At 37.0% G+C, this 25,931-nt stretch overlaps 13 protein-coding genes across 13 annotated transcripts; 4 read left to right on the top strand and 9 right to left on the bottom strand.

Annotated features, from left to right (window-relative positions):
- Nucleotides 1-25: 25 nt before the first annotated feature.
- Nucleotides 26-987, bottom strand: RHIMIDRAFT_250759 (uncharacterized protein; the record flags this gene model as incomplete). The annotated part of the gene is made up of 3 exons (XM_023610753.1): nt 26-264; nt 313-519; nt 570-987. The coding sequence occupies 3 exons, from the start codon at nt 985-987 to the stop codon at nt 26-28; spliced, it is 864 nt and encodes a 287-aa protein (XP_023467309.1).
- Nucleotides 988-1,191: 204 nt separating this feature from the next.
- RHIMIDRAFT_200929 (uncharacterized protein) lies at nt 1,192-1,938 on the top strand (the record flags this gene model as incomplete). Its single annotated transcript, XM_023606493.1, has 1 exon — nt 1,192-1,938. One exon carries the CDS (start codon nt 1,192-1,194, stop codon nt 1,936-1,938), a length of 747 nt encoding a protein of 248 aa, XP_023467308.1.
- A 2-nt stretch (nt 1,939-1,940) lies between these two features.
- RHIMIDRAFT_287395 (ribosomal protein L36e) lies at nt 1,941-2,401 on the bottom strand (the record flags this gene model as incomplete). The annotated part of the gene is made up of 3 exons (XM_023613469.1): nt 1,941-2,015; nt 2,064-2,198; nt 2,312-2,401. 3 exons carry the CDS (start codon nt 2,399-2,401, stop codon nt 1,941-1,943), a joined length of 300 nt encoding a protein of 99 aa, XP_023467307.1.
- A 573-nt stretch (nt 2,402-2,974) lies between these two features.
- On the bottom strand, nt 2,975-3,605 carry RHIMIDRAFT_250757 (uncharacterized protein; the record flags this gene model as incomplete). Its single annotated transcript, XM_023610752.1, has 2 exons — nt 2,975-3,181; nt 3,255-3,605. 2 exons carry the CDS (start codon nt 3,603-3,605, stop codon nt 2,975-2,977), a joined length of 558 nt encoding a protein of 185 aa, XP_023467306.1.
- A 1,013-nt stretch (nt 3,606-4,618) lies between these two features.
- RHIMIDRAFT_279844 (uncharacterized protein) lies at nt 4,619-5,839 on the bottom strand. The gene is made up of 2 exons (XM_023612871.1): nt 5,664-5,839; nt 4,619-5,611 (listed from the first exon to the last, which is right to left on the bottom strand). Exons 1-2 carry the CDS (start codon nt 5,758-5,760, stop codon nt 4,695-4,697), a joined length of 1,014 nt encoding a protein of 337 aa, XP_023467305.1. The 5' UTR covers nt 5,761-5,839; the 3' UTR covers nt 4,619-4,694.
- A 4,733-nt stretch (nt 5,840-10,572) lies between these two features.
- Nucleotides 10,573-11,139, top strand: RHIMIDRAFT_122125 (uncharacterized protein). Its single transcript, XM_023605417.1, has one exon. The coding sequence runs from the start codon at nt 10,640-10,642 to the stop codon at nt 11,027-11,029; it is 390 nt and encodes a 129-aa protein (XP_023467304.1). The 5' UTR covers nt 10,573-10,639; the 3' UTR covers nt 11,030-11,139.
- Nucleotides 11,140-12,917: 1,778 nt separating this feature from the next.
- RHIMIDRAFT_279843 (uncharacterized protein) lies at nt 12,918-14,170 on the bottom strand. Its single transcript, XM_023612870.1, has 2 exons — nt 14,149-14,170; nt 12,918-14,052 (listed from the first exon to the last, which is right to left on the bottom strand). Exon 2 carries the CDS (start codon nt 13,750-13,752, stop codon nt 13,276-13,278), a length of 477 nt encoding a protein of 158 aa, XP_023467303.1. The 5' UTR covers nt 13,753-14,052; nt 14,149-14,170; the 3' UTR covers nt 12,918-13,275.
- Nucleotides 14,171-17,168: 2,998 nt separating this feature from the next.
- Nucleotides 17,169-18,724, top strand: RHIMIDRAFT_236647 (S-adenosyl-L-methionine-dependent methyltransferase; the record flags this gene model as incomplete). Its single annotated transcript, XM_023608607.1, has 6 exons — nt 17,169-17,620; nt 17,684-17,696; nt 17,756-17,843; nt 17,901-18,212; nt 18,284-18,472; nt 18,525-18,724. The coding sequence occupies 6 exons, from the start codon at nt 17,169-17,171 to the stop codon at nt 18,722-18,724; spliced, it is 1,254 nt and encodes a 417-aa protein (XP_023467302.1).
- A 261-nt stretch (nt 18,725-18,985) lies between these two features.
- RHIMIDRAFT_236646 (uncharacterized protein) lies at nt 18,986-20,235 on the bottom strand (the record flags this gene model as incomplete). Its single annotated transcript, XM_023608606.1, has 7 exons — nt 18,986-19,057; nt 19,104-19,391; nt 19,446-19,474; nt 19,530-19,659; nt 19,706-19,862; nt 19,942-20,023; nt 20,082-20,235. The coding sequence occupies 7 exons, from the start codon at nt 20,233-20,235 to the stop codon at nt 18,986-18,988; spliced, it is 912 nt and encodes a 303-aa protein (XP_023467301.1).
- Nucleotides 20,236-20,394: 159 nt separating this feature from the next.
- Nucleotides 20,395-20,760, bottom strand: RHIMIDRAFT_236645 (uncharacterized protein; the record flags this gene model as incomplete). The annotated part of the gene is made up of 1 exon (XM_023608605.1): nt 20,395-20,760. One exon carries the CDS (start codon nt 20,758-20,760, stop codon nt 20,395-20,397), a length of 366 nt encoding a protein of 121 aa, XP_023467300.1.
- Nucleotides 20,761-21,124: 364 nt separating this feature from the next.
- RHIMIDRAFT_279833 (uncharacterized protein) lies at nt 21,125-21,510 on the bottom strand (the record flags this gene model as incomplete). Its single annotated transcript, XM_023612869.1, has 2 exons — nt 21,339-21,510; nt 21,125-21,153 (listed from the first exon to the last, which is right to left on the bottom strand). Coding segments are annotated over exons 1-2 (158 nt in total), but the record flags the coding sequence as incomplete, so codon positions are not given.
- Nucleotides 21,511-21,781: 271 nt separating this feature from the next.
- Nucleotides 21,782-24,496, bottom strand: RHIMIDRAFT_225711 (uncharacterized protein). Its single transcript, XM_023607535.1, has 13 exons — nt 24,377-24,496; nt 24,280-24,324; nt 24,215-24,227; nt 24,069-24,159; nt 23,796-24,010; nt 23,632-23,748; nt 23,518-23,575; nt 23,403-23,465; nt 23,248-23,347; nt 23,090-23,187; nt 22,726-23,033; nt 22,356-22,668; nt 21,782-22,298 (listed from the first exon to the last, which is right to left on the bottom strand). The coding sequence occupies exons 1-13, from the start codon at nt 24,429-24,431 to the stop codon at nt 21,858-21,860; spliced, it is 1,917 nt and encodes a 638-aa protein (XP_023467298.1). The 5' UTR covers nt 24,432-24,496; the 3' UTR covers nt 21,782-21,857.
- A 625-nt stretch (nt 24,497-25,121) lies between these two features.
- Nucleotides 25,122-25,833, top strand: RHIMIDRAFT_250751 (uncharacterized protein; the record flags this gene model as incomplete). Its single annotated transcript, XM_023610751.1, has 2 exons — nt 25,122-25,463; nt 25,513-25,833. 2 exons carry the CDS (start codon nt 25,122-25,124, stop codon nt 25,831-25,833), a joined length of 663 nt encoding a protein of 220 aa, XP_023467297.1.
- Between the last annotated feature and the right edge of the window lie 98 nt (nt 25,834-25,931).

Genomic DNA, 25,931 nt, shown 5'->3' with positions numbered 1-25,931 from the left:
GGGGGTATTTATCTTCTTCTTCCTCTTAATCTTGTTGACCATAACCAGGAGTTTCAGCATAAGCCATTCCAGCTTTAATAAAGGCAGCAAAGCCAGTATAGACAGCCTCAGAAACTAATTGATGAATTTCATATTGACGATCGATTTGAATGGCTTTATTGACACCTGTGGCAGCTAAATCCCAGGTACGTTTACGTATTTGATGTTTTTCATCTATGCTTTGAATACTATCAACAGCATAATTGACAACACCGGATACAGCGTCTAAATGATATTAATATAAATATATAAATAAATATAAATAAAACTTACCAGGGATTGGGCTCTTCTTTAAAGCAACAGCTCCCAAGACAGCAGCATTGATGATCAAATTAGATAATTGCTTTCGAATAGGCTTATCTTCATCTTCTTGTTCTTCTTGCTCTTCAATCATATCTGAGTTTAAATCCAACTGATGCATCTGCTGAATCTCTCTTATTTTCTTTTCTAATGCCAACTTGGCATTAGGATCAGACTCCACTAAAATGAAAGTTAATCAAAATAAATACTAAAAATAGTCATGACCATACAAGGTAATGCCGACATGATTTTATCCAAGCCCATCATGTAAAGGTCCATGGCCATCGGTTGACTGTTATTATTATTCATGTCGGTTGCAATATTTAAGAGGGTGATACCATGTTCAACTTGCTTTTTATCAATAGTTGTCACCGGTATCTTGACTTCGGACGAAACTGTGCTCGAGAATGAAGCTCGTTTCCAGATCATGCTTGAAAAACTATACTTCTTTCTATCCATCGGTGGTTGTTGTTGAACGACATTTTCATAAGGTGGAGGTGGAATACCAATCGAATAACGAGGGCTTGTGTTATTATAATACATTTGTTGTTGCTGTTGTTGTTCTTCTTCTTCTTTTGAACTTAACCAGTGATTAATCATGGTTAGTTTATCCTTTTGAGATAACATTCGATTTACAAGTGTTGACATTGTTAAAGAAAAGAAAGAAATAAAGAAAAAAGAACAAGAAGGAGGGGAATAAATAGTTTACATACACGTGAAGATATTGTAAAGTGTTTCAGCATGTGAAGGGGAGACAAGTATTGCCCTTTCATATGTGTAATACACAAGTCACAACTTTATTTTTTTCCTTCTCTTTTTCTCTATTTTTTTTTTTTCTATCTTTGTTATTAAATGCGTATCTTACGGAATCCATTATTAGTCATTGACTTTGACAAGACTGTGACTATTAAAGATACGATTGCACTCTTGGCTCAATTTGGCATTGATCATAATAAAAAGAGTCAACCATGGTCTTACTACACCCAAGCTTATTTACATGATTATAATCAACATTGCCCCAACCAACCCAACCACGACTCGGTCAGCCAGCTGCTACACCATCTTAACAGTTACAAACACGTTGAACTTGCTTCATTGGCACGTGTCAGTCAAGGCAAAGTGTTTCAAGGTTTAACAAGAGATATGCTTTACGAACAAGGTAAACGACATCAACATCTACTCCAGCCTGATCTTGTCTCTGTTCTCTCTCAAATCCCTAAACAGTTCATCCGTGTTGTCTCTGTCAACTGGTCCAAGGATTGGATCCTCGGCTTCTTACATGAATTAGATTTATCACGTCATCAAATCTATTCAAATGATCTTGATTTTCAAGGTCTTCATTCGACAGGTGATATCATTCCTTCCATTCTGACCACAGGTGATAAACAAGAGGTCATCCGTACCTTTCAATCTTCTGTTGTCTATATCGGTGACTCTTTGGGTGATTTAGAGCCTCTTGTGAACGCAGATGTAGGCATTATCCTAGGTCGTGACCCTTCTTTATGGCAGGCTGTCAACCAATTTAACCTTAATTTACATCGTGTGGACCACTGGTTACAAATAAAGAAAATATTGCAATCCATGGTTTATTATAATTAAACTTAATGACGACGAGAAGAGGCAATGACAGCGGTAAGTTCGTCAATCTTCTTCTTGGCACGAACAAAGGTACCGAGCTATAAAACTTTTTAGTTTGCTTTCTTTTATATCTGTATTCAACTTACTCTAGCCTTGCAGAGCTTCTTGGCACGCTTATCCTTGGAGTTCTTGATCAATTCCATAAGACGACGTTCGTAAGGTGCAAAACCAGAAACTTCACGAACAACAGACTTTACAAAGATAGTACGCTTGGAAGCAGCCTATATATATGTGTGTCGAATGAGTTTACATTGAATCAAGTAAAAAGTTGAATGAGACACATGCATATATATATCTATATATCCATCCATCCATCCATCCATTTAAAACTTACACCAATCTTGTTAGAAGGCTTGGCTTTGAGGGTACGACGAGTAGTGATGTGACCCTTGTTGATACCGGCAGCGATTCCTGAAGCAGCCATTGCGATGTGGATTGTAAAAAGGGGAGGTAGGATCAATGTCTTTCAAGACCTATTCTCCCTTTCCTCCCCCCCCTCCTCCTCCACTCTCCCACTCTCATCTCTCCTTTTCAAAGTCCGTCGCCGGAACAAAAAATTCATGCATATAAATGAATAGGCTGGGTAAAGAAACCTTGTAGGCTCATATTTGTACAAGGTTTAATAAATCGCCTTTTATAAGCATATAACACGATAAAGCATCTCTAAAGAAAACGCATGTGAAGAAAATGGACTGCTTAGATTATAAATATTCATATGTGTGGATGTGTTACAGCCATTACAATCTTTTGCAAAACATTAACATTGATCAATTATCTTTTAGTGCGTTGTTTATTATTTATGACAACCTCTGAGTTCTTGGTTAGATTCTTGATTGTGAACATGTTATTCTTTCAATTATCATAGAAGAAAGGCTTTTTATTTAAGCATATTTTGCAGCACTGAGGGTGCTACATATGCATTTTAGAACGCTTTTTGTCAAAAAGCACAATGCTTTATTTTACTTATAGCAAAAAAAATAAAAATAAATAAACTAAACTACTCCTGATCGTCGTCATCATTCTCTTCCTCGACATCATCGTCTTCAGACAGTTCATCCTTCATGTCTCCCATACCCTCACCTCCTCGTCCACATCCTCCCATAATATCTTGGTTGGCCAGCCATTGTTGCTGTTCGTATTTGAAGAAGAGGCAAGAAATCATCCATGCTTTTCCTTCTAGTACCCTTGGTAACCAGCCTCTTGGCTGTCAAGCTCATATCTTACAAAACAGTATCAGTGATACATGCTCAAGTAAGACCAAATCCTTCTTTACTTACCAAAAGACCTAAAAGACCATTGGCTAATGCTTCAGGAAGATTATCAAGAGTCGAGGGAAAGGAAACACTCTTTAGGTTTCTTGTGATGTATGTCTTTTTGCGACTCAAAGACAAAGAGCACAAGTGCAACTCGAATACCATCACAATCACATAAGGAACATGAATCTCTTGACAATTAATAAAGGGGTTCTTGCGGATTATTGAATTTAGTAAAGCCTTTGAGGCAAAAACAGCCTTCCTCTTATCTTTATAGAACTTTGGCTCGGAAATAAATTTGGCAAATTTGTCATATCCATTATCGGAAAGTCGTTTGTTCGAGCGAGCAGCAACAAGACGCAAGTCTATTTTCATATTCTAAATAAAAGGTTAGTATATGTTGTATAAAAAGTTATGTTCACAACCAAACCTTTAAATGACTGTCTATTAGTTCCAAATCTCTTTCTTCGAGCTCAGGCTTGTTAGCGTCTGAGGCGGTGTTTTCTCTCAAGCCATTATCTAAGAGAGTTATAGATGAGCCAAATCTAGCATCAGATACATCTAAGACGTGATTTCTGGATAACCTTTGGACATACGCGTTAGTTAAACATCACACTTTTCCTTCTTTTTCTGTTTACATCTTGCAATAGAATTGCTTATATTTATTTAGCTTCTTATGACTAAAAGAATAAAGGAAACGCTACATACACCAAAAAATATAGTAGAAGCTAGAATGCTACAATCTATGATATAGCCCAACAAAACTTTTTATCGTCTTGGTTTGTTTCTTTTCAAGAAGAAAGAGATAAAAAAGAGATGTGGTTATTGCTGTATTTTAATTTGATGTTGTCAGTTCGATCAACAAAGAACCAAGATCAATCACGTGTACTTTACATTAATGGATATTCCACTGGACAGCCTTAGCCTAGGTAGAAACTTTGGTAGTGCTAAGTTGTAAAATGAAACCACAGTTAACGGTCCTGAGGAAGCGCTCGTAACATTAGCCACTTTGTCGTGAATTTTTTGTGCATGTAATGTTTCCCAAGAATAAAATAGAGCATTGACAGACTTGAACCGAAAGCATATATCAGCGCGAGTAATCGTATAGTTTGATACCCACTTTGCATTTTTATTTTGCTTTTGTCTATTCTGGAAAGTATCAAATATAAGATACATACAATGTGAGTTAAGCAAACAGGACTGCTACTCTTTATACCACTTTAAACAGGAGAGGAAAGGTAAACAGAAACTAGCAAATGACTTGCCCTGAGCCACATAATTTATTTGCATATTTGATTGTATGTGTTTACACTATTTTTATTGAATTTACAAACAAACAAAAAGTATTTAAAAATAGAAACATGAAAGATATACATAGTAAAAAGAATGGAGTAGAAAAAAGAAAGTCTATATAAATAAATATATACAAAAATATACATACACATATAATAAAAAAAAGGGGTTCTATACAGAAATGGCTTGAAGTTTGCTTAAATGTTTCTTACAAGAGAGATAATGTCGCTTCATATCATGCTTCCTTGCAAATGCTCTCTTACATATCTTGCAACAGAATGGTTTAGGTCTATTTGGGTTATGGATCTGAGTATGTTCGCGCATGTTATTTGCCCTGTTACTGGTGTGGTCGCAATAGGGACATTTATGGATCTTGCCTCGTTTTGTTGTCGCCACTGTCTTTCGTTTAGGCTTTTTAATGTCAGACGATGCAGGTTGTGGCTGTGTATGTGGCGCGGAGGGTAACACAGCAGGTGGAAAGAGTTCCAAATCATCCATATGAACATTGCCAAAGAGCAGATCAGAGATCTCGTCAAAGCCATCAGTGGTCGCCACTGGCGCCTCCTCGTCTGGAACTGCAGTAAGGTAAGGTGAGGCCGTGAAATCGTTCAATTCAGTCGCCGTCAGGATCACGTCGTCTGTCGTCTTGTTCGGTCGTGGCGAGAGAGTGGATGGATGGAGAGGTAAGAATTGAGGACCCAATCGTGGGCTGCTTAATGGTGAAGTTGATCGAAGTAAGGTCGGCCGAAGGGTGGGTGAAAGATAATTGAGTGCCTGAGGATCGTGTAGCAGGGGACTGCCAAGAAATTGAGACGAGCAGGGACTGCTGCCTGCCAAGAAATTGTTGGGTGAACTTGCGCCACTGAAACATAATGGCGATTGTGGGCTTCCGATCTGTAATGGGCTGTGAATTGGGTTGGAATAGATCGAGCCTGAAGGGGATCGAACGGCAAGGGCGTCGAACCAAGATGTCAAATCGTCCGTTGCGATCAAGGGTGAACGAAGGTTAGAAAGACTGTTATATGATGCAAAATCGGGAGCATTGATCGAGGATGTATAGGAAGTGGAAAGAGCACTAGATAAAAAGGCTATTGTATTTATGTAAGTCTTTGACATCAATAAAAAAAATTGTAATCATACCTTCATAGTTGGAATCATAGGCTGGCATATCTAAGTAGGATTGTGATTTGGGTATATCAATAGGTGTGGCTGATGATGTGTATTCGGACTCGAGCATAGTGGGATCAGGTTCAGTTGATAAAGTAACTTGAAGTGAAATTGGAGGATCCGTCAAGTCTTGATCTAGGTTTAACTCAAAGTCGTTTTCAAAATAAGCATCCTGAATTGAAGTGTAGTCAGATGATAAATTGAGATGAGCCATCGATATAAGAAAAGAGGTATGTACAAAAAGCAAGGGCCTCTGAGGAAAGAAAGAAAAAAAGAGAAAGAAAGAAAAAGTAGAAGAAATAGGTAGGAAAAAAGGAAAAGGGTATTCTTTTCACACCCACAAATGCACCGCCTCTTATATACTGATTGTCCAAGTCTCAAAATGGGAAATAGTTCTATTCTGTAACGTGCCGTGTATAGTTGTTTCACCACTTGCCATTTTTGGACATAATGACCCGAGCAGAACTACTCACATCAACAGGAATAGTTATTAAATAGATTAAACAGAAAACAAGAGAAAAGTATATAAATGGATCTTGAACAATAGACTAATGGATTGATAATGAATGACTAAATATTTAAGCATATCACAATAACGTGGCCATGAGGGATATGAGTACAGGATCACACATACACAGCTGCTTTGTCCACACAAGGCGGAAATAGATTAATCCGCGACGCTTTTTATTTCAATGGATGATATCACTTTGGGCACCACGTTAAATTTGTTTGATACACAAACGTAAAAACTACCATTCTTATTGGAAAATAATTAAAGTGCAGTTGGTTTATTGCTAAGCAATAGAAAAGAAAGTAAAATACTGAGAATTTACAAGTTGATCATACGCACGTATACTGTAGGTTGTATTCTCTATCAATTTCTTTATGTTCTGTTACATACATACTCCATCTGTCTAAATCATTTTTGTCACTGTGCACGTGCCAAGCTTGCTCGCGTGGAAAGATGGTTTCCTCAAGTTGAAGTACAGCCAACTTTATTTTTTTAAGGAAAAGATCTCATATATCGTCCAGTTTATGTTGAGGGCATAAAAAAATAATTACAGTGTCAACATAGATCTTTAACGACGCTGACTTTGATGCACTTCTTTTTCAAGTTCCGTTTAGAAAACAAAGAAAAAAATGGGAGCGTTCCTTAAAAAGAAGCTTCTATCTGTTGAACCAAGATTTGAAAGCAAGCAAAGCAAAGGAAGTGAGCAGGCAAAAAGGACTCATGTCATGACTAGGAAGAGGAGGACAACGGAGGAGGGAGGGGAGAAACGTGGCAAGTGTCTGTGTTCCCTGTGTGTGCGTATATTATAACCAGTGACTTCATCTCTTGTTCATTGTCGCTTAGCACAATAATAATAAAAAGAAATACATCTCTGTTCACCAGAGTTCTCGCTACCGTCAACTGTCTTCTTCTTGGGAGATCAGAAAGCCAATCATCAGTCTGAACAATGTCCTTTCTTCTTATGGATAGAGAGACAAGGTTAAGCTTTTTTGTTGTTGTTGTTGTTGTTGTTGTTGTCATTGTTTTCCTTTCCATGTGCGTGCGTGTGTGCGTGTGTCTATGTGTGTCTATGTAACAGTTTATCGGTATCTTTTCATCTTATCTGACATGACTAGACTAATAGATGGAAGCCTTGATCCATTCATCGATTTTAATCTATCATTACATTCAGTAACCAAGGGTGATAAACTGTATCTCACAAGTCGTCAAGGCCTGTGTGCCTTCCGTCATAAAGTGCTAGCATCGTGTCAATTGTCACGTTAGACTGCCTTGTTTGTTATGATTGACAGCTGCTGATGGTACCTCTGATAGCGCTAAATGAAAATGCACCAGGAACCAATAGGCAATTTCTCTCAGTACTTTCCAAAAGTATGAACGCCGAAGTAACTGTCTATAAATAGAAATACTAAAAGGGGTGAAAATAGATGGAGGAGAGGAGGAAAAAGTATGCCCATATACACACACAGAAAGATAAAATAAATGACAGGGTCTTAAGGGTTAAACTTTGCCACGCTACATCATTCAACTCACGCCTTTAGAATACGGCTTTCAAGTAACGTTGTGGTCATCAATTGAGAAAGAGATAGGAAAGCATAAAGCCGTACACTCATTCTTTGGTTGTTTGTTAAGACACTTTCCCATATTCGCCATTAAAAGAAAAATAACCCTTTTCTATCAAGCAAAAATGGAACAGGGTCATCTGCTTGTGACATCATAAAGATCGTTCAGCAATGTTTTGTACCCCCTTTTAGGTGACTAGAATTGAATTCCAGACAATTTTCGTTGCAGGCTCTATTAGCTCGTGCATCTCTCAAGGGAGAACAAGCAGAAATGGACCTTACACCAATAAAGGTACCAATAGATTTAGACCGTCATAAGGGAATGATTATATGCTTAGCAATACTGAAAGATTATCGATGACTATGAACAGATCCGATATCAAGGTAATCTCAAAGTAAATTTGAAAGTAGAGACTAGTTCAATTATAGTAGCTTACGATAGGCATAGAGTCCTTGGCTTAGAGGCTGTATTATTCAGATGACAATAAAGAAGAAAGCTAGGGCGAGCAGTAAAGCTCAAAAGCATTTAATCACGACAGCTTTTCAAAAAAAAGGCGAATTATGGGGCGTCGTGTCTTCTGAATATGATGCTGTGCTTCACAGGACTATAGATTTACTGGTGCGTTTTTTTTTAGTTATGCTCATGTTCACTATGCTTCCAGGAAGAAAAATCAAGGATGTGTATGCTTCAAATATGCATATAGAAATAGGATAGGTATCTGCAACAATCTGAGAACGCTCAGGCGCGCTCAAAACATTCATATCAAGTTCCCATCTTAGCCTGATCATTTATTGTATATATGCTTGTATTATTTTCTATATGGGTTCAAGCATCGCAAGTCAACAATTGGGAAATGCATCTTCATTGCTTACTTCACGACGTAAATTTGATTGAGCTTACAAATGGGAAGACGATGACATGAACTGATGAGTCAGTCGTAACTGTCTTGATGAGACTACATTCCATGGCAGCATTGAACGGAGCATAACAGAGGACACTATGTCCAAAAGGAAAACATGAACAATTACGGTCTTTGATACAATTCCTGCAACTGGTTTAGTAATTAGACCATCATAGCTGGTCTACTCGTGCTGAATTTATTGAATATGCTTGGTTAAATGTAACAAACAAAGGCTACTCTAACAATAATGGCCTGAGAACAAAAAGACATGTGAAAGGGCACTTTTAGTTTTACTACAATTTATAAAGAAAATCTCTTCTTTTATGCAGATATTGTTGCTAAAAGCGAACGTTCATCTTTGAACCTGGTTCGAACACTAATCCCATAGGTCTATTTTTGCATTACCATTGAGAGAGGATCCGAAAGTAAGGGAATTGTTGATTGTTGTGGAAGTGATACATTGCGGTTTTTTTTTTTGCCTTTTCGTAGAGAAAATACTTAGCAATTTGGTATCAGCTCTTTACTGTTTCCTTATTTGAAAGGTATTCTCAATAGATTCTATTCGTTCCTTTGGTTGGTCTGAAGCAAGACGTTTGATGAGCATTTTTGGAAAGGTTTTCTGAGTGTTGCACTTGGAGTACCTGTGGTTAGTCATATGATGACTTTTAGAAATTGATTGTGCCTTGGTGTGACCTATTATTCCAAACGCCAATGAGTTATTAAACTATGGTCATGGCCCCTTTTGTTATTAGAGGTACAGTGAGAGCGATAAATTTTGTCACTTTACCAAAAATTATTGTCCCTTTGAGTCTAGAGATTTTGCCCTTTTGAAGAAATAGAAAGGTCACAATAAGCTAAATCAAATTGACCTAAATAATGGCTCTTGTTTTTTTTTTTTGAAGGTACTTTTTTTTTAACAATATGGACAGGAAAATGTTTGTAACGTGCAAAGAATAAATATTTTTGACCCGATGGAGGATGTTCTGCGGATTGATGACTGATGTGTGTCCGAGGGTTTGCTTATAGAATTTATAAGCATTGAATAGAATATGATAAAAGAGAAACGATTTGCGAACAAAGTATGGAAATAGCACGCCAGCTATAAAAATATATAAATCCCAAAAAAAAGTATGTATTAATCCTTTATGAGATGAATAAAAAAGTCTCTTCATTAAACTGGTTGGCGCTTAGGCCAGATTGCTACAGTTTGGCCACAATTTTGTCTCTTTCTGCAAACTGGTTTTTGGTTTTTTCCCCTCGTTGTTTTTGATTACACGTATTCTCGCCGCCTCCATCTGTACAAGATGAGAGGACAGTTGACTTCCGGGATAAGTCGCATTTTTTATACAGGACTCAATTCTTTGTCAATACAGTGACCCCAGTAGCTTTCAGGGCGTCGAATCCAACTCAAGCAATCATCAACAGTAACTGTTTGGCACACCTGTACAATATGGGAGGCGTAAGAATGGAGTTTTCACTCGAAAGTAGCTCACTTGATGTTGCTTTTGGACTGTTGTGTCTCTGGTACATAAAATATAAGTAAAACTTAGTACTTTGAGACGTTTTAGATATCTTTATTATAATAGAATAGAATGTGCATATTTATATTAATTGACAATCTATCAAATAAAGACAAGTGAAGTTGATCATTTACATATAAAGGGGATATCACACATTCTATATGATCAATCATTGCTCTAAGGATTATTTATGCGGTGACATCTGGCCAGATTACCAAGCATCTTTAACCAACGCTCTCCAACTGAGTTCAAGAAAAAGAGGAATAAGATGGTATAAATAATTGTTTGCATCCACTATTATTTATGGCATCAACTATAAAGGCAGTATGATAGTTCTTACAATTATCCATGGCGATATAAAACCTGTTTATTAAGTACATCTATGGCACCTTGATCTGATTTAACAGTATGGTAGGATGTTGTGCCTCTTTCTCTTTTTTTGATTTAAATTGAGGTTATGGAACCACTTTTGGGCTTTTGTCATTCTTTTCCTAAGGGTCCCCCTTTTTTTTCTTTTCGCGATTTTCTTTCCTCAACCCTCACTTTGTGTTTGCGTTTGGGCAAAATACAAAAATGCGATCAGTACGATCATTTTTCTGCTAATCCTGAAATCTTAAAAACCCACATTCGTGATCACCACGTAGCCACTGTGTACTATGGAGAAAGTATGGTATTTTGTTTTTGGAGAGAGGGTTTCCACATTCTAACATCATTATTTTTTGTAAGTTTGACACTCATCACTAGGAACGAAAAAGGCTTCGCTTGCCCAATATGCCTTAAAAATAACAAAACAACACGATCATTCACTACCCATCTCAAAAATCACGACTTAGATGTGTCCTTGTGAAGAAGAGAAAACTCGATAGATTGGATTCTGCTGATGAACACTGTGTGGACAAAGAAGAGACAGATGAAGACACAGATCAGCATCTGGCTGGCGAAGTAGTAGATGATGAAACGACATGCGAAAATAGCTTCACGCAGCTTCCACCGTCGTCATTATTATTGGCGGTACAGCCAACAACAAAGCTACCTCATCTCACACATCGCGATGTGATCTTGACAACTACGGACTCTCACGCTGCCGATAAAGCGACCCAAGAGGATAAGATGACGCTGGCCAAGTTGGGCCGATGAGTCCCCGTTGTATACAACCACGACAATATGCAATACGGGATGCTGACATCTTCATCAATTGCTCCCATATTATTATCAAAAAACCAACCGAAAGGTACATGGTTGTGATATGTCTTGAATATATGAAGAAGTAATAAGGGAAGTGTGTGTCGATGAGTCTCTATATAACCTTTTTATTGTATATTAAGACGAGGGAGAGCTCATTATTACAAACAGCGTCATTTTATATGAAAAGATGACAAAAAAGCTTTCTAGAATATCTTGAACAAGAAAAAAACACAAAGTCAAAAAGGAAAATGAAGCCCAAATCAGGGCCCTTCCATTTCATAAACCATTCAAATCTTGTTTGTAAATGAGCAGCCGAGTTCCTAGTTTCGGGTTCAGATTAAGGATGTAGTCAATAGGATTTAAGCAGTAGCAAATGATTGAGAATATATGGCATTCATACCTATAGTAGGTTTTATCTGACATTTTTAATAATGTCCAAAAGTATTAAGCCTCGCCTCATTCGTAATAGTGAATACCATAAAAGTTTATTCTCTATCATGGTATGTATAACACCTGTTTGTTATTATTAATGAATATTTCGTCGATATTCCTGTTGTGGTTTTATCTTGTTGATCCGTTAGGTCATTTCACTTTATGATGAAGAGTTAAAAGCAATTTTCTCCTATTTGACCATACTTCAATCCTTTGTGCTCAGCCAAATACATACACTAGAAACAAGTTACTATGACGACATTTAAAATAACTTGCAAGGGGGCTCAGGTACCTGCATGTGTTCATTCGAGTGTCATAAGCATATGAATAGATGATATTTTCTAATGCTTAGCAAACAGCCAATTGTATAACAAATTAGGCTATGAGCAGCCATTTTTAATTAATTATATTATTACGAAGGCTGATGAAAGCGTTCAGTAAATGATGTCAATAACATAAGAAGCCCAAATTACATTTTGGTGCCTTTTGTACTTTGTTTCTACTCTCAAATTATCGCATGTTTGAAAACACCGCCCAGTTTTTGAATAATCTTGGACACTTGTGTGAGGTTAAATTGCTCAAAAAAATGAGAGAATAAATTCGCCACTTTTAAGATAATTTGACCAGATATTAAAATGGTTACAAAATTCCTTTATTCAAGCATTTAGGGAATACATCGATCGAGTGCTGGGCGAAATTTGTATGTGTTCAACAGGAACATCCTCGCTACCTTCAATTACTCTTGAAAAAAGTATTTCTGTATTTGTCAATTCATCTCCTCTGACTCGGTCCTTCAACACTTTCCAAAACGCCTCGATAGTATTGAGTTCAGGCGAGTAAAGAGGAACGTATAATGATATATATCCTCTCTCTAAGATGATGTGGTCAACAGGATTAGAAGATGTTATCCATAGGTAGAGCTATTTTCCATCAATGTTCTTTTAAGAAACAAAAGATCCGAGTTTATTTATTACAATTATACGCTTGACATCCAGTTTACTGTCATAGAGATGGTAAGTTAATTCCAAGAGAACACCAACATTAGAGATAGTTACGCCTTATTCATATCCGTAAGAAATCACAAATTAGTAAAAAAGGTACACATATTTTTAACTCGACACATATGTACAGATAAGGCGATGAGCAATTTATTAAGTGGAGTGGTTATGAAAAAGAATAATACAAGGGGTTCAAAAAAGTGAGCTGTTGATAGCCAGTTCATTATAAGTAGCTATGTAACTCACATCGAGCTTTATCTCGGGATTGATTCTCAAGCTGTCAGTAAGCAAAGTAGGCATCAAGTCAGGGAACTGTCTGTGGGAACATAGGCTCTTTGGTTAACAATGTGAGATTGCCTCAGGTTAGCGATGGCCGTAACTGTTTGCTGTAGCATGGTTCGCAAATTCCACAATTCAATGCAAAGGAATTCCACTGGTAGCTCACAAGAAGCATAATTGTCAGGGATAACCACACTATTTAGCAAGTTCGGTACGTAAAGATCAGGGGAAGGCATCTCAAAGCCCCAGAACCGCAACTTGTTTTTCTTTGCATGTAAGAAGATACGAACAGTGGTGAATGTATCAAATGAAGCAAATTTGTAAGTGTAGTAATTTCATTGAGCATTACAATTAATCCATATCCAGCTTTAACATGATCCTTTAAAAATCTGCTTTCATCGTCAAGTTTGAACGGACCAGTCACCTTCAAGAGCACCAACTCGATACGAACACCATCAATGAGAGTCAAAATGCAGCCATCATATTTGCAATGCTCATTGCTGCGAATGTTTCTTCGGGAAAGTTCCTTGTCAACAGATCTTAAACGATATTCATCACAATGAAGCTTCAGCTCGTCAACAGTGACAATAGTAGTACCCAGTAAATGCCAAATGACATAGTGGAAGCAGTTGACTTCTTCATCAATGACACAAACGCCAGTAAAAACTGACTTCATGAGGAGTTCAAGGACAGGGATCACTCTCGAATACTTGAGGAGAAGTCTTACATGCACCAGAAGTTAGACTAACTCTACGGGAGCTACCTCTATCCATTACCTGTGACGCTGCTGACAAGAATTTTCAACGTGTGGCGTCATGCTAAATATGGATTTATAAAACTATCGACCTGTTTTGTTTATTTTCAAGAAGAAGAGATAAAAAAAGAATTTTTATTTTTTTATTCTACTTTTATGTTGTCAGCCCTATCAACAACGATGCAAAAACACGTGTAGTTATGATGACATCGTATTTTATATCAAAGAGAGTGAGCTGGATAGCCTTAGGTTAGGCAGAGACTTTGATAGTGTGAAGCTGTAAAGTGACAACTTAGGTAGCGCCTCAAGGAAGCGCCCGTAGCATTAGTCTATTTTCTGGTGCATGTGGTGCTGGCCATTTGCGCCAAGGGTACCAGCCAGGCCAATTACATTAATCGTGTCTCTTTTGCAGATCTGTTTTGCAAAGGATATATGTCATTAAAAAGCAAGCTAGTGCATCAAAATAATTAGGAGATATGTACATTTACAATTTTTTGCTTACTAAAGCTTTGTTTGGAGCCTCTTCGTTTAGGAAAGATCTATTTCAAAACTTTGTTAAACGCGCTGAGCCGTCCTGGAAAATAGTATACTTACAGATTCTTGGACAATCTCTATAAAATGTTACAGTTGACGAAAAGAGGACAGAGGATGTGGTATAAACTCTTCGAGTTGCACTTTTAGTTGAAATTATATAAAATAAACAAAAAACAATAAACTAACTTTTTTAACCCTTTTCCAAGCTAAGCATTCTATATATACATAGATGAAAAGAATGGGCAAGTTAAATATACATAAAAAATCTTCCATCCTACCTGGGCTGGGTGACCACATCCTCTGTCCTCTTTTTGTCAACTTAAGCATTGCTTGAGGTGCCCAACTCAATTCCAGTTGACTGCAGTCAAACTTCGGATGTGATATGACTTTCAAGACAAAAAGAATAAATGGAATCTGTCATCTTCTTGCTGTCAGCCTGCTGGTGAAGCGGTTTGTAGTAGAGTCGCTCGAATGTGTTGGCAGACAGGCTCTAATTGGCATGCTTCTTTATCTTATCTGGCTCGTTGCCTACTTCGGCGGCCTTCGAGCTGCTTGCTGGGCGTGTTGAATGTGAGTCATATACTTTTGTATCTATCCCTGCAGCTTTCATGTGCTTCTTGACAATGGTCGCTACTGAAATTGGGTTGAGTGGCAAAAGTTTGCTGGGCTCTATCAAGTATGCCAGGAATAGTGAATAGTTCTCGGAGAGCTCGTGGCAAAGGTGTTCAGCCTTGGTTATAAAAAGCTATGCCGCTCTTACTAGGCACATAGATTCAAGATCTAACCATCCAAGCCTTGCAGTCTTGATTTAAGCTTTTTTGGTTGTCGAACGTACAGTGTCATGCCGAGCACGGTTTAATTTCTGGAGCTACTGTTATTTTCGGAAGTAAATTCTACGTCTCTACATTGTAAGATGCCTATGCCGGAACATGGATGGAACATTGTTGCAATGCAAAGTAGCAGGATCACCTTGTTTTGCAGTTGAGTGAGAGATAGTGGGTCATTATCTTGAAATTGGCGAATCAGGTATTGTAGCAATATATCGAGATCCCAAGTGGATGTTTCTTACTGAGAGAGTATTTTGACTTCAGTCTGTGATATAAATTATATGAGAGATATATGTCATGATTCACAGTAGGAATTAATCCCTTAAACTTCAACTACAACCACAACGTACATTCATTTACCCCTTACATTCTTGACTTTTGTATAAATATACACCTAATTTTATTTAGTAAGCTTCAGTCCACCATCGCAGTGTTCTTATGTGTTTAGACCTATCTATTCCCTCCTCTCATTCTGTCGATCCCTTCCTGTGTAGATCAGCCTTAAGTGCCCCCTACCCTCTTCATTCCCCCATCTATTTTCACCCCTTTTAGTATTTCTATTTATAGACAGTTACTTCGGCGTTCATACTTTTGGAAAGTACTGAGAGAAATTGCCTATTGGTTCCTGGTGCATTTTCATTTAGCGCTATCAGAGGTACCATCAGCAGCTGTCAATCATAACAAACAAGGCAGTCTAACGTGACAATTGACACGATGCTAGCACTTTATGACGGAAGGCACACAGGCCTTGACGACTTGTGAGATACAGTTTATCACCCTTGGTTACTGAATGTAATGATAGATTAAAATCGATGAATGGATCAAGGCTTCCATCTATTAGTCTAGTCATGTCAGATAAGATGAAAAGATACCGATAAACTGTTACATAGACACACATAGACACACGCACACACGCACGCACATGGAAAGGAAAACAATGACAACAACAACAACAACAACAAAAAAGCTTAACCTTGTCTCTCTATCCATAAGAAGAAAGGACATTGTTCAGACTGATGATTGGCTTTCTGATCTCCCAAGAAGAAGACAGTTGACGGTAGCGAGAACTCTGGTGAACAGAGATGTATTTCTTTTTATTATTATTGTGCTAAGCGACAATGAACAAGAGATGAAGTCACTGGTTATAATATACGCACACACAGGGAACACAGACACTTGCCACGTTTCTCCCCTCCCTCCCCCGTTGTCCTCCTCTTCCTAGTCATGACATGAGTCCTTTTTGCCTGCTCACTTCCTTTGCTTTGCTTGCTTTCAAATCTTGGTTCAACAGATAGAAGCTTCTTTTTAAGGAACGCTCCCATTTTTTTCTTTGTTTATTTTCTAAACGGAACTTGAAAAGAGGTATATTCTCTGCTGTTGAATTTTTTTTTCTGTGAACCAAATACTTGGCAACAAAGAACCCATTTGTTTGTTTTCATTCGTGAGGGGTGTGAATTTGAATGTGGGGTTGGTGTTTGTTACATCTTTACTATTTCTGTTCTCATCTATCACAATCTATTTCCTATTCCCCTCCTTTTTTTTGTTTTCTCAAATTGAGAATTGCATAGATTTAGGATATCTGCTTGTTCATACATTATATACTGACATGATATCTGATCAGCAATCCATAACGTGAAATAGCTGTGTTACCTGATGTATTTTTAATCCACTTTCAAGCAAACTACACATTCAGTTCAACTTAAGTATTTACTTGGACTTTTTCAAACGCAAATAGTCTCCTACCATTTGATTTTAGTTAATGTCATGGACGTCTTTTTTTTTTATCAAGGAGACGATCATTTTACTGCAGAAAAAAAAAATCCAAGCTATAATAAAGCTGTGCGGAATTTTTCAAGTGTTTTCAACTTTTTTCCCATCAACATAATTTTATTTGTTTATTTTAGTCCATCTTTCTCTCTTTCCTTTTTTTTCTTCTTCTTTTTCTTTTTTCTTTTTTCTCTTTTTTAAATAGAAATAATGGGCAATTTACCGAGCAAAGGAGGAGAATGGATTGAATCAACAGCTGCTTTACCAAAAAGAATGAGATCAAATAGCAAACAATTCAATGGGGATCCATCATTAATTCCTTCAAAACTATTACCGAGCAACTCAAAAAGATATTCAAAAACTTCAGTTGTTATTCCAGTGCGACATCAAATAGTTACTCTTGATAATGTCACGCCTCTTGTTTCATTACCACATGCAGCTACCATTCATCCGCTCAGTCCAAGAAGATCAACTGGTTATTTTAAACACAGGGGAAGTCACGATTCTCAAAGTATTTCATCGATTACCTCTGAAGAAGTTGAACCTAATACACCAACATTTTTATTCGGTCATGATGAACTATCGAGTTCTTTACCTAAAGACTCGGTATTTGATCACGATGTTTGGGTTTATGAATATGGTGCCGAGAAAGAAAGAGACAGGTACATAGAGCAGTAACACAGTAGATCAAATTTTAACCTTTTACGTTCATTACACATTGTTAGACAAACAAGACAGGTAAAATAGAGAAGAGAAAAAAAAATTAAATTTAGCTTTGTACTCAATTCCCACAAAAGCATTATGTCCTCAAGCAAGTTCTTCAAGGAAACATTCACGTCACATTGGATAAACCAACGAGGATACTCGATAGTGCTTGCGGTGTAGGTAATGTGTAGATTGTAATCATATGCATTAGTAGAAACTCATTTCATGACTATCAAGGTTTATGGTCACTTGAGATGGCTCATGATTTTCCAAATTGTCAAGTCATAGGTATCGACATCCTTCCTCCCTCTGAACACGAGGGATGGAGTCTTGCTAGAACGGGTGCTTGGTCTGCTGGTCAGACAAGAAATGTTTGTTTTCAGAAGCAGGATATTCTGCAATCTACTCTTTCATTTGATGATGGCTCATTTGATTTTATTTATCAAAGGGATGTTGCTACGGTTTTACCTTTTAATATATGGCCCAAGTTATTATTGGAATTTTTTAGGATAACAAAGCCAGGTGGAAAGATCGAACTGGTAGAATATGGTAATTTTTTTTTATAACTCATGTCACATATTCTCCCCCCCCGCTGTTCTCACAACATATGCATATGATAGATCTACACTTCAAAAATCCAGGGCCGGTACTGAACCTAGTTAATGAATGGTACAGTGCAGCAGCAGCCACCATTGGTGTTCGCCAAGATTATACAAATTATTTATCAGAGTACTTGAAACGCGCTGGCTACATCAATATCACCGAAAAGACCATTGATATCCCCATTGGTGAATGGCCAACGAATGATTGTAAGTCCGCGATGGTCGTTTCATTACGAAACTGACTCTTTTTTTTTTGTAGTGCAAAGGCAGTATGGTTTTCTGTACAAGGAACAGATGAAGGCACTCTTCAAATCCATGAAACGTTGGTGGTGTACCGAAATCAAAGTATCTCCTCAAGAGTATGATCAAGTCTGCATAGACGCGTTGAAGGAATTTGAAGAGTATCACAGTATGGCTCGGTGGAAGATATTTACTGCCGAGAAACCGAAAAGCGCATGATAATCGTGCACTGGTGTACCATTCGTGTGTGTATATATATATTGATATTTATATATAGCTTTTGTTTAATCTACCCCCTTTCCTATCCTTTGATTATTATTTATATTCTCACCTTTTGTGTGTATGTGTAGTAATACCCCTTTCCATTCCCTTGAGTATATTATGTAATTACATAAATATTTGCCATATGCCTTTACATAATTGTTTATATATGTTAATAAATATACATTAGAGGAGACAACATGTGCATCTTTTTTTATTCTAAAACTTGAACACTTGATCCGTCAATTTACTCACTGTTCTAGGTGGTTCATATCCTAAATCCGTTGTAGCCTATATAAGGGTGAATACATGTATAATTCATTTTTAATCCATTTACGTTTGTTACTGCCTTCACCATCGGTGGTGGTCCACAAACAAGAATTTTGACATCATTCGAGGGCTTTGGTAATCTTTGCTCTAGTATATCCTTTGTAATAAATCCAACTCCTTGGTTCCAATTCTCGGGAGGTTCATTCAAAACATGATACACATTAAAACGGTCCGGGTGTTGCTCCACTAATCCCTGTAGCTCTTCCTCTAACAGGATGTCTGATTTAGTGACATTACCAAAGATGAGCGATATTTTGGTTTTGTCTGCTGGATTGCGTAAAATGGCTTTTATGATCTGTATGTGTGCATTGGATTAATCATCGTCTTTATTGTTCGCTGTATTTTATACCTGAAGCATTGGTGTAATTCCAGTACCGCCTATTGTTCATATTTTTTAAAACTCATTGTCACAAGCAAGCACAATATCCATTACCTGCAACCATTCCAATTTCTTTAACCATATTTGGAGAATAAATAAATGCGCCTTTAGGACCTCGAACTCCAATCCTATCACCCACTTTCATTTTGGAGATATGTCGTGTCAATGTTCCATTAGGATAATTCTACATGAGTGAGTAAATGCAGACCGAATGGTTGTGATGGCTGTACCTTTATAAGCAATTCAAAATAACCTTTTTCTTCATCACTGGTGATAGGCGTATAACTTCGAGAGACTTCCTTTCCATTTATATTTGCCGTTAATACAATATGTTGGCCAATAGGTAATCCGAGGACATCATTCTGCCGAGGTAGAGAAAATCGATATCTAGTGGTTTTGCGGTAAAAAAAAAAAAAAAAGGATGGATAAGAAAGAAGCCTTTTTCTCGGTGAATCATTTATCTTACATGCTGGTATTGTGACTAGTAGGTGTAATTGCTTGTAGCTTGAACTCTTTGGTCGTGTGTTGGTCTAAAACTCGAGTGGGTCCTATATAGCCTTTTGCTTTATTTAATATTATATATTCTTTAATTGTAAAACTACCTACGTTTCCTAAAATAGTAAAACCAAGTACCAAGACTACCTACGACTGTTATAGCCGCAACACTTGCAAATATGGCTGGGTCTTGGAGTATCTTGACCATCTTTCGTACAGACACTGGCGCACGAAAGAGGGTAGGTGGGTTATAATACTGAGACATGATCAAGACAGTAAAAAAAAAAGAAAGGGGAAAATTGAAAAACATCAGACGGTCTTCCCCAATTTTAATTTGCGTAGATTGAAATTTAGCTTTATAAAGCAAAAGCTTATGTAACTAGAAGATTAATGAATAAAAAATAATGTACTGTTCATTTTATACTTACCGAGGTGTTAAGGAATGCACTGCCGTTATAGACAGCGCATTAAATCCAGGGAACAACGTTGGTCTTTTGAAGGAGAGAGGACTTTCATTGTCGTGTTTTGATTTGTAAACAAAGATACCATATACATTCAATGCACTGTTCACATCGTGATTCCAAACCGTACCACAAGATTCACACTTGAGGACAGAGTGTACTCTTCGCTTTGACCCAGCAATGGAGGTATTATTTAATTGATTGGCTTTGCACTTGTTGCAGATTTGGCTCGTTAAATACCCGTCAACCGAAACAAATTCAGACTGTTTGCATTTTCGTTTGATTTCTTCGGTAATACGTCTAGTAGTTGCAGCTCGTTTTCCTTTCATACTTGAACTAAAAGAGCCATTTCCGAACGCAATGATCCGCTTCTGTTGAAAGGAAGAAGGGAGATCATCAGGAGGTAAAGGTACATGTTTGATTTTGTTTGGGCTTTGGTTTTTAGCACCAACTGTGCTTGATTTGTCATATTACTTGCTTCTATCAAAGAGACTTTTAACAATTTCTTGAGCTTCCTTTTGCTTTTTGATATAAAGCTTGAACTTTTGATATCTGTTCCATACATAGCGTTATTAAAATACATACCATGTAAGAGATCGACATACCATTTATCTTGGCAGTAGTAGTTATGGATTCTTTGATAGTTTTGTAGACGTGTAGAGTCAGCTAGTAGAAATGAGATCAAAGTTTGCAGTTTTTAAAGTAGGTAATTCGCTAATATACTTAAATTCGTCTAAATGGCACTCTTGGTATTCTTTTCGTCTTCTTGTAGCAAGACTGTAACCACATAAATGATAGTATTCTTCCAAGTTTGTAGTTCGGATACATGCATGTCCTGTAGAGTCAACTGCAGTAAAGATGGTTGATATACCAGGATCTACATCCCAGATTTCTGCATCGTCAGCTATATCAGCAAAATCCTTGGGTGTCTTTGGTTCTCTTCTAGGTTCAGCTTGGATAGCGACAGTTTCTTAAACATGAAGGATACAGCATAACCATCAGCAGTGTTCACATTTCTACAATGACAACATTTGTTTAGCACGAAAGAAAAAGCCATGTAAGCATACATACGCAAACTTTTTTGGTCGTGAGGCCAAACTGTCAAGTACCTTGTAGCTTATTTTTGAAAAATCACTATAACATACCTTAGGGCTAGCTGGGGAATAGTTGGTCTTACTTTTTGGTCCAAAGAAGAAGAAAAGAAAAAGAAGACAAGCTCAGACTATTTAAACAAAGTCTCTAACAACTTTTTCAGCTGCATGTTATCATAAGTGTTACCACGTTTATCTTCTCTTCTCTCAAAAAGACAGGATTCACTGCATTTTTAATAATAAAGAAAGGATTGATAATCAACTAAAGTGTAGTTGTTATTGGTTTTAAATTGTACGTGAATGATTTCTGCTATTAGTAGTATTCTAAATTTTATTTAATTAAACATTTGTTCAATGTATAACTCATAATCATATCCTTCCGCATTGTCTTCGCTATTTGGCATAGTCCTTTTTAAGTAGTCAATCATCTTCATTGGAATCTGGCTCATCTTTAAATCAAGTTCTGTCACATATGGCTTATCACCAGCCATGGTTCTAAATGACTCTCGTATCTGATCCGGTGTTGACTTATCTTCTGTAACCGAGACCATAAATCGAATGAACTGTTCAAAGGTAGCAAAATCATTGTCATTGGTAATAGTATAGAATATGTTTTCTAGCTTATCATTGTCATAGACAATACCTAAACTAGATAACGCGTATTTGAACTCTGAGACAGACAGTGTGTTGGTATTATCCTTATCAAAGTATCTGAACGTCTGTTCAAATTCTTCAAGTTGAACAGGTGTCAGGTTAGTCATGTTGCGAGAGATGATCTATAATAGTTGAGTTATTTTTTTATTTGATAATGATTTCTTCTTCTGTGTCTGTACCTGATTCTGGATAAATGCGCTCTTCTTTTGTACAGCTTCTTTTACCAAGTCTAAGCCGAACCGTAAATCTTCGAATGAATATACTGTATAATCATTTTCTTCTGTATTGGCTTCAATGCACTCTTGATCAAGCATTTCAATGATATCTAATGACTCTTGAAGGGGTTCAAATAGATTTGTTAGATTTTGTACTATCCTGAGCTGTGACTGTAAGCTTCCTTCGAGATTAACTAGTTTAGCAGAGATAGTATCTAACTGTTCTTGAAAGTCATTGGCAGCTTCTGCAAATGCTTTTCGAAGGCCCTCTTTAATCCTATTTATGGACAATCGTTACAATATGGCCTTGTATATAATCATAAGGATGGCTTACTGTCGAATAGTGCTATTTATTCTACGATGGTATCTAGCTTCATTTTGCAATAGTCGACTCCAACAATCATCCAAGTCCTTCAAGGTGAGACCATTAGGTGGATAGTAAGGCCTTAGGTTATATGTTTTGGCCTTGGTTTGAATATTTCCCAAAAGCGCGTCTATATCTCTCTTCTCGGCTAACCAAGCTCTCTTTTGTGTGCTTTTATAAATAGCAAAATTGGTACTCTTTTCCTTCGCATCAGTATAACTATCTGTCAGTTCAGTAGATTCCCATTCTTCTTGCATCAAGTCAACTGCCTCCATTAGCTTTTTGAATAAATGTTAAAAGACATTTCTGATAATATGTATATATATATACTTACTGCGATCACACGTTCTTCATAATGATGCTTCATTTCCCAAACAGAGGCCAATACGTCAGCAAATTTAGCAACTCTTCTGCCAGCAGTTTCAAATTCATCTACAAAAAAAAGGGGGGCAATCAGTACATGCACCCATCATAGCATGACTTATGTGTTACCTAGAGCAGAAAATGCGTGAAAGTATTCGGCTACATAAGTCATGACTGATCTCTCATCTGGCTTAGATATATCACACAAGTCTTCAACATCCAATAATTTCTATGATACCGTGAGTATATCTAAGAGGAAGAAATAGTTAAAGATGTAAACTTACAGGAATATTGAAATTCTTTTCAGCAATTTCAAAGGCGAGTGCTGTATTTCCGTGCCTGTCCGTCTATAATCAAAAGGTAAGATTCTGCCTATATATCCTTCATAAGAAAAATAACCTTATCTAAAGCATCCCAGTCGATAAGTTCAGGATGGTGATGATGGATCAAGGCACACCTGTTAGATAGACAAGTTAGTATATATATATGTAGATTTGAATAAAAAAATCTTACAGCGCTAAACCATCCGTCCAGCTATAAGTAAAGTCTTGTACATCAACCTCTTCATAAGATGCGGTCTTGCGCTGACACCAGAGTAGCAAACCTTCTTTGGCATTTTTTCCGTCTTGGCTATACACAAATAAATAAATAATCTACGGCTTTATTCATATACTTACTTGATATCAGCAATCGTAAATCGCAAGATAATGGTCCAGAGCATACCCAATACCAATTTTAGGTTTTTATTGACAATATCTTCTGCGCCGATGTTTGTTAGTGCGACACCCCTTGATTTTATGAAATCAAGCGCTTTATTGACATTTTCCATTTTTTGAAAAATCATGGTCGGGTGTTGATTGTAAGGCCTTAGTGATTCCCCACCAATAATTTCCTATAAATATTATACTGTTGGTAAAAAAAGAACACTTTTTTTTTTATCATCCTATTACGAGTAACTGGATCAATCGAACACCATTTGCTAAGTCTTCATTCAAATGAACAATGTTTGGGATATTTTTTACATCAAGCTTATTATTGACCCTGATGTAAATGATTAGATTTTGAGAGGGGCATAAAAAAATAGATAATGAAATACCATTTGGTAAAGGCTATAATGATTTCATGAGTCTCCAATGTTTTTATGACGGTTATTTTACTTACTCTTTTTCTGAATGAGTTCCCAAGCATTCACCATTTTCTTTTTCTCTATAAACTTAAGTAAGTAAAGGTTATAATGGGATACAAGAATGATGTCAACCTTCAAATGGCTTTTTTAAAGGCAGTTGAGCAGTGGATGTTAAGTAACTAGTCATGTTTATAAAAAAAAAAGAAGAAAGAATAATGAAAAAAGGGGATATTTTTCTGCAGACTATTATTATTATTGTGGCTGTATGTAAAATAAATCATGCTGTCTGTCTGTGATGTGCTTATGTGTGTGTGCTTTACATTTTTCCCTTATTTAGACACTAAAGAAACATTCACCTTGTACAGTTTATCAACTTCAAATTCAGACAGCAGAAAGGCTATTTTTTTTTTATTAGAGTAGCATACATAATCATGTTGATCTATACAGAATATGTCTCTTGACAGTGTTGATTTCATGATTTGAGAATATTCTACAGCCTAAAGAGAAATACTATAGCGATTATACATTTTATTCTCTATTCTTTTATTCATCACTTCTCTTCTATTCTCTCGTTTAACTTGGCAGTGACTATAGTGGGTGATAAACATACAGTTGTCCTCATTCAATTTTCTTTTATCAAACCGATGTAGTCAATGTTTATTAAAGAGAAGGTGTTTCACAGTCGAATTTTCTAATATTAATGCGAATCCTATAATGGTTCAATAGGAACATAAGCATTGTGTCTTTTTTTGATACTCCGCGTAGCATGACGAAATCCCTGTGTCATTCTTAAGGGTTTGTTCTGAGCCTTTTTAAACACGCTTATTTATTTTCTTTGTTTATTTATTTCTTTCACACACACATACAAATACACATCATGTCTACTTTTAAAACAACTACTACTACTACTACTACTAGCACTACTGCTATCCCAAAGAGCCCATCCAAGGTGTCTAAATTCTTACTTGATCCCTGGTCTACTGCCAAAGTCGTTGTTCCATCTGCTGCTATTCAGCTCATACTTCATAAAACAGTCATCAGCAAGACTACTTTACGTGAACTAACACTTGGTTTAACCTTGCTCAATGCTATCTGGTTTGCTACTACTCTTAACTTGAGTTATCTCGAGACCCCGCTTCTCGCCAATGTACCAAGTCTAGATGAATGGCAGAAATTGGACGTGGGCCGTCACAGATTCAGCTGGATTAATAAAATCGAGGTAATACACATACAAAAAAGCGGTGAATAGGATCTAATCTAGATATTAGGCTGCTGTCAGTTTGATCAGTCTTGACATGTTTTTGAACTGGAACGGTCGAATCATCAAGCACAACGGGTTCGTTGACAACGCACTCAAGGCAGCTGTCATTGCTCCAGTAGCCATCACTGTCATTCAGTCTGTCTACTTCTTGCCACGATTAAATAAGCGTGCGGCCCAGGTCAGTCGCGCCGAGGTTACCACAAAGGAACTCTGGGACCGTGACCCTTTCTTCTTGAAGGGCCATCGTGGTTACATTGCCTTGGATACCATCAAAGTGTCTGCTTTGGCTGTGGCTGGTCTTCGTTTTGGTTTGATGCTGAAAAACTAATGATATCAGGGTGACTTCAAGTGTAATAATGTACCAATAAATCAACTAGTGGATTTTTTTATTTTATTTTATTTTATAAATGCAAAAGTATGCAATAC

The sequence above is a fragment of the Rhizopus microsporus genome (assembly GCF_002708625.1).
Source record: "Rhizopus microsporus ATCC 52813 unplaced genomic scaffold scaffold_6, whole genome shotgun sequence".
NCBI classification, from domain to species: domain Eukaryota; kingdom Fungi; phylum Mucoromycota; class Mucoromycetes; order Mucorales; family Rhizopodaceae; genus Rhizopus; species Rhizopus microsporus.
Note: the sequence above shows the minus strand (reverse complement) of the source record. Positions and strands in the feature narration are given on the sequence as shown.

What these genes read in the sequence shown, in the direction of transcription:
- RHIMIDRAFT_122125 (XM_023605417.1), top strand. Translation starts at nt 10,640, where the DNA reads ATGGAACCACTTTTGGGCTTTTGTCATTCTTTTCCTAAGGGTCCCCCT.
- RHIMIDRAFT_225711 (XM_023607535.1), bottom strand. Translation starts at nt 24,431, where the DNA reads ATGACTAGTTACTTAACATCCACTGCTCAACTGCCTTTAAAAAAGCCA. An exon ending in TGGACGGATGGTTTAGCGCT is followed by an intron (nt 23,576 to 23,631) that starts GTAAGATTTTTT and finishes TCTATCTAACAG; the next exon opens with GTGTGCCTTGATCCATCATC. An exon ending in AAAAGAATTTCAATATTCCT is followed by an intron (nt 23,348 to 23,402) that starts GTAAGTTTACAT and finishes ACGGTATCATAG; the next exon opens with AAATTATTGGATGTTGAAGA.
- RHIMIDRAFT_279844 (XM_023612871.1), bottom strand. Translation starts at nt 5,760, where the DNA reads ATGCTCGAGTCCGAATACACATCATCAGCCACACCTATTGATATACCC. An exon ending in CTATGATTCCAACTATGAAG is followed by an intron (nt 5,612 to 5,663) that starts GTATGATTACAA and finishes TAAATACAATAG; the next exon opens with CCTTTTTATCTAGTGCTCTT.
- RHIMIDRAFT_279843 (XM_023612870.1), bottom strand. Translation starts at nt 13,752, where the DNA reads ATGAAGTCAGTTTTTACTGGCGTTTGTGTCATTGATGAAGAAGTCAAC.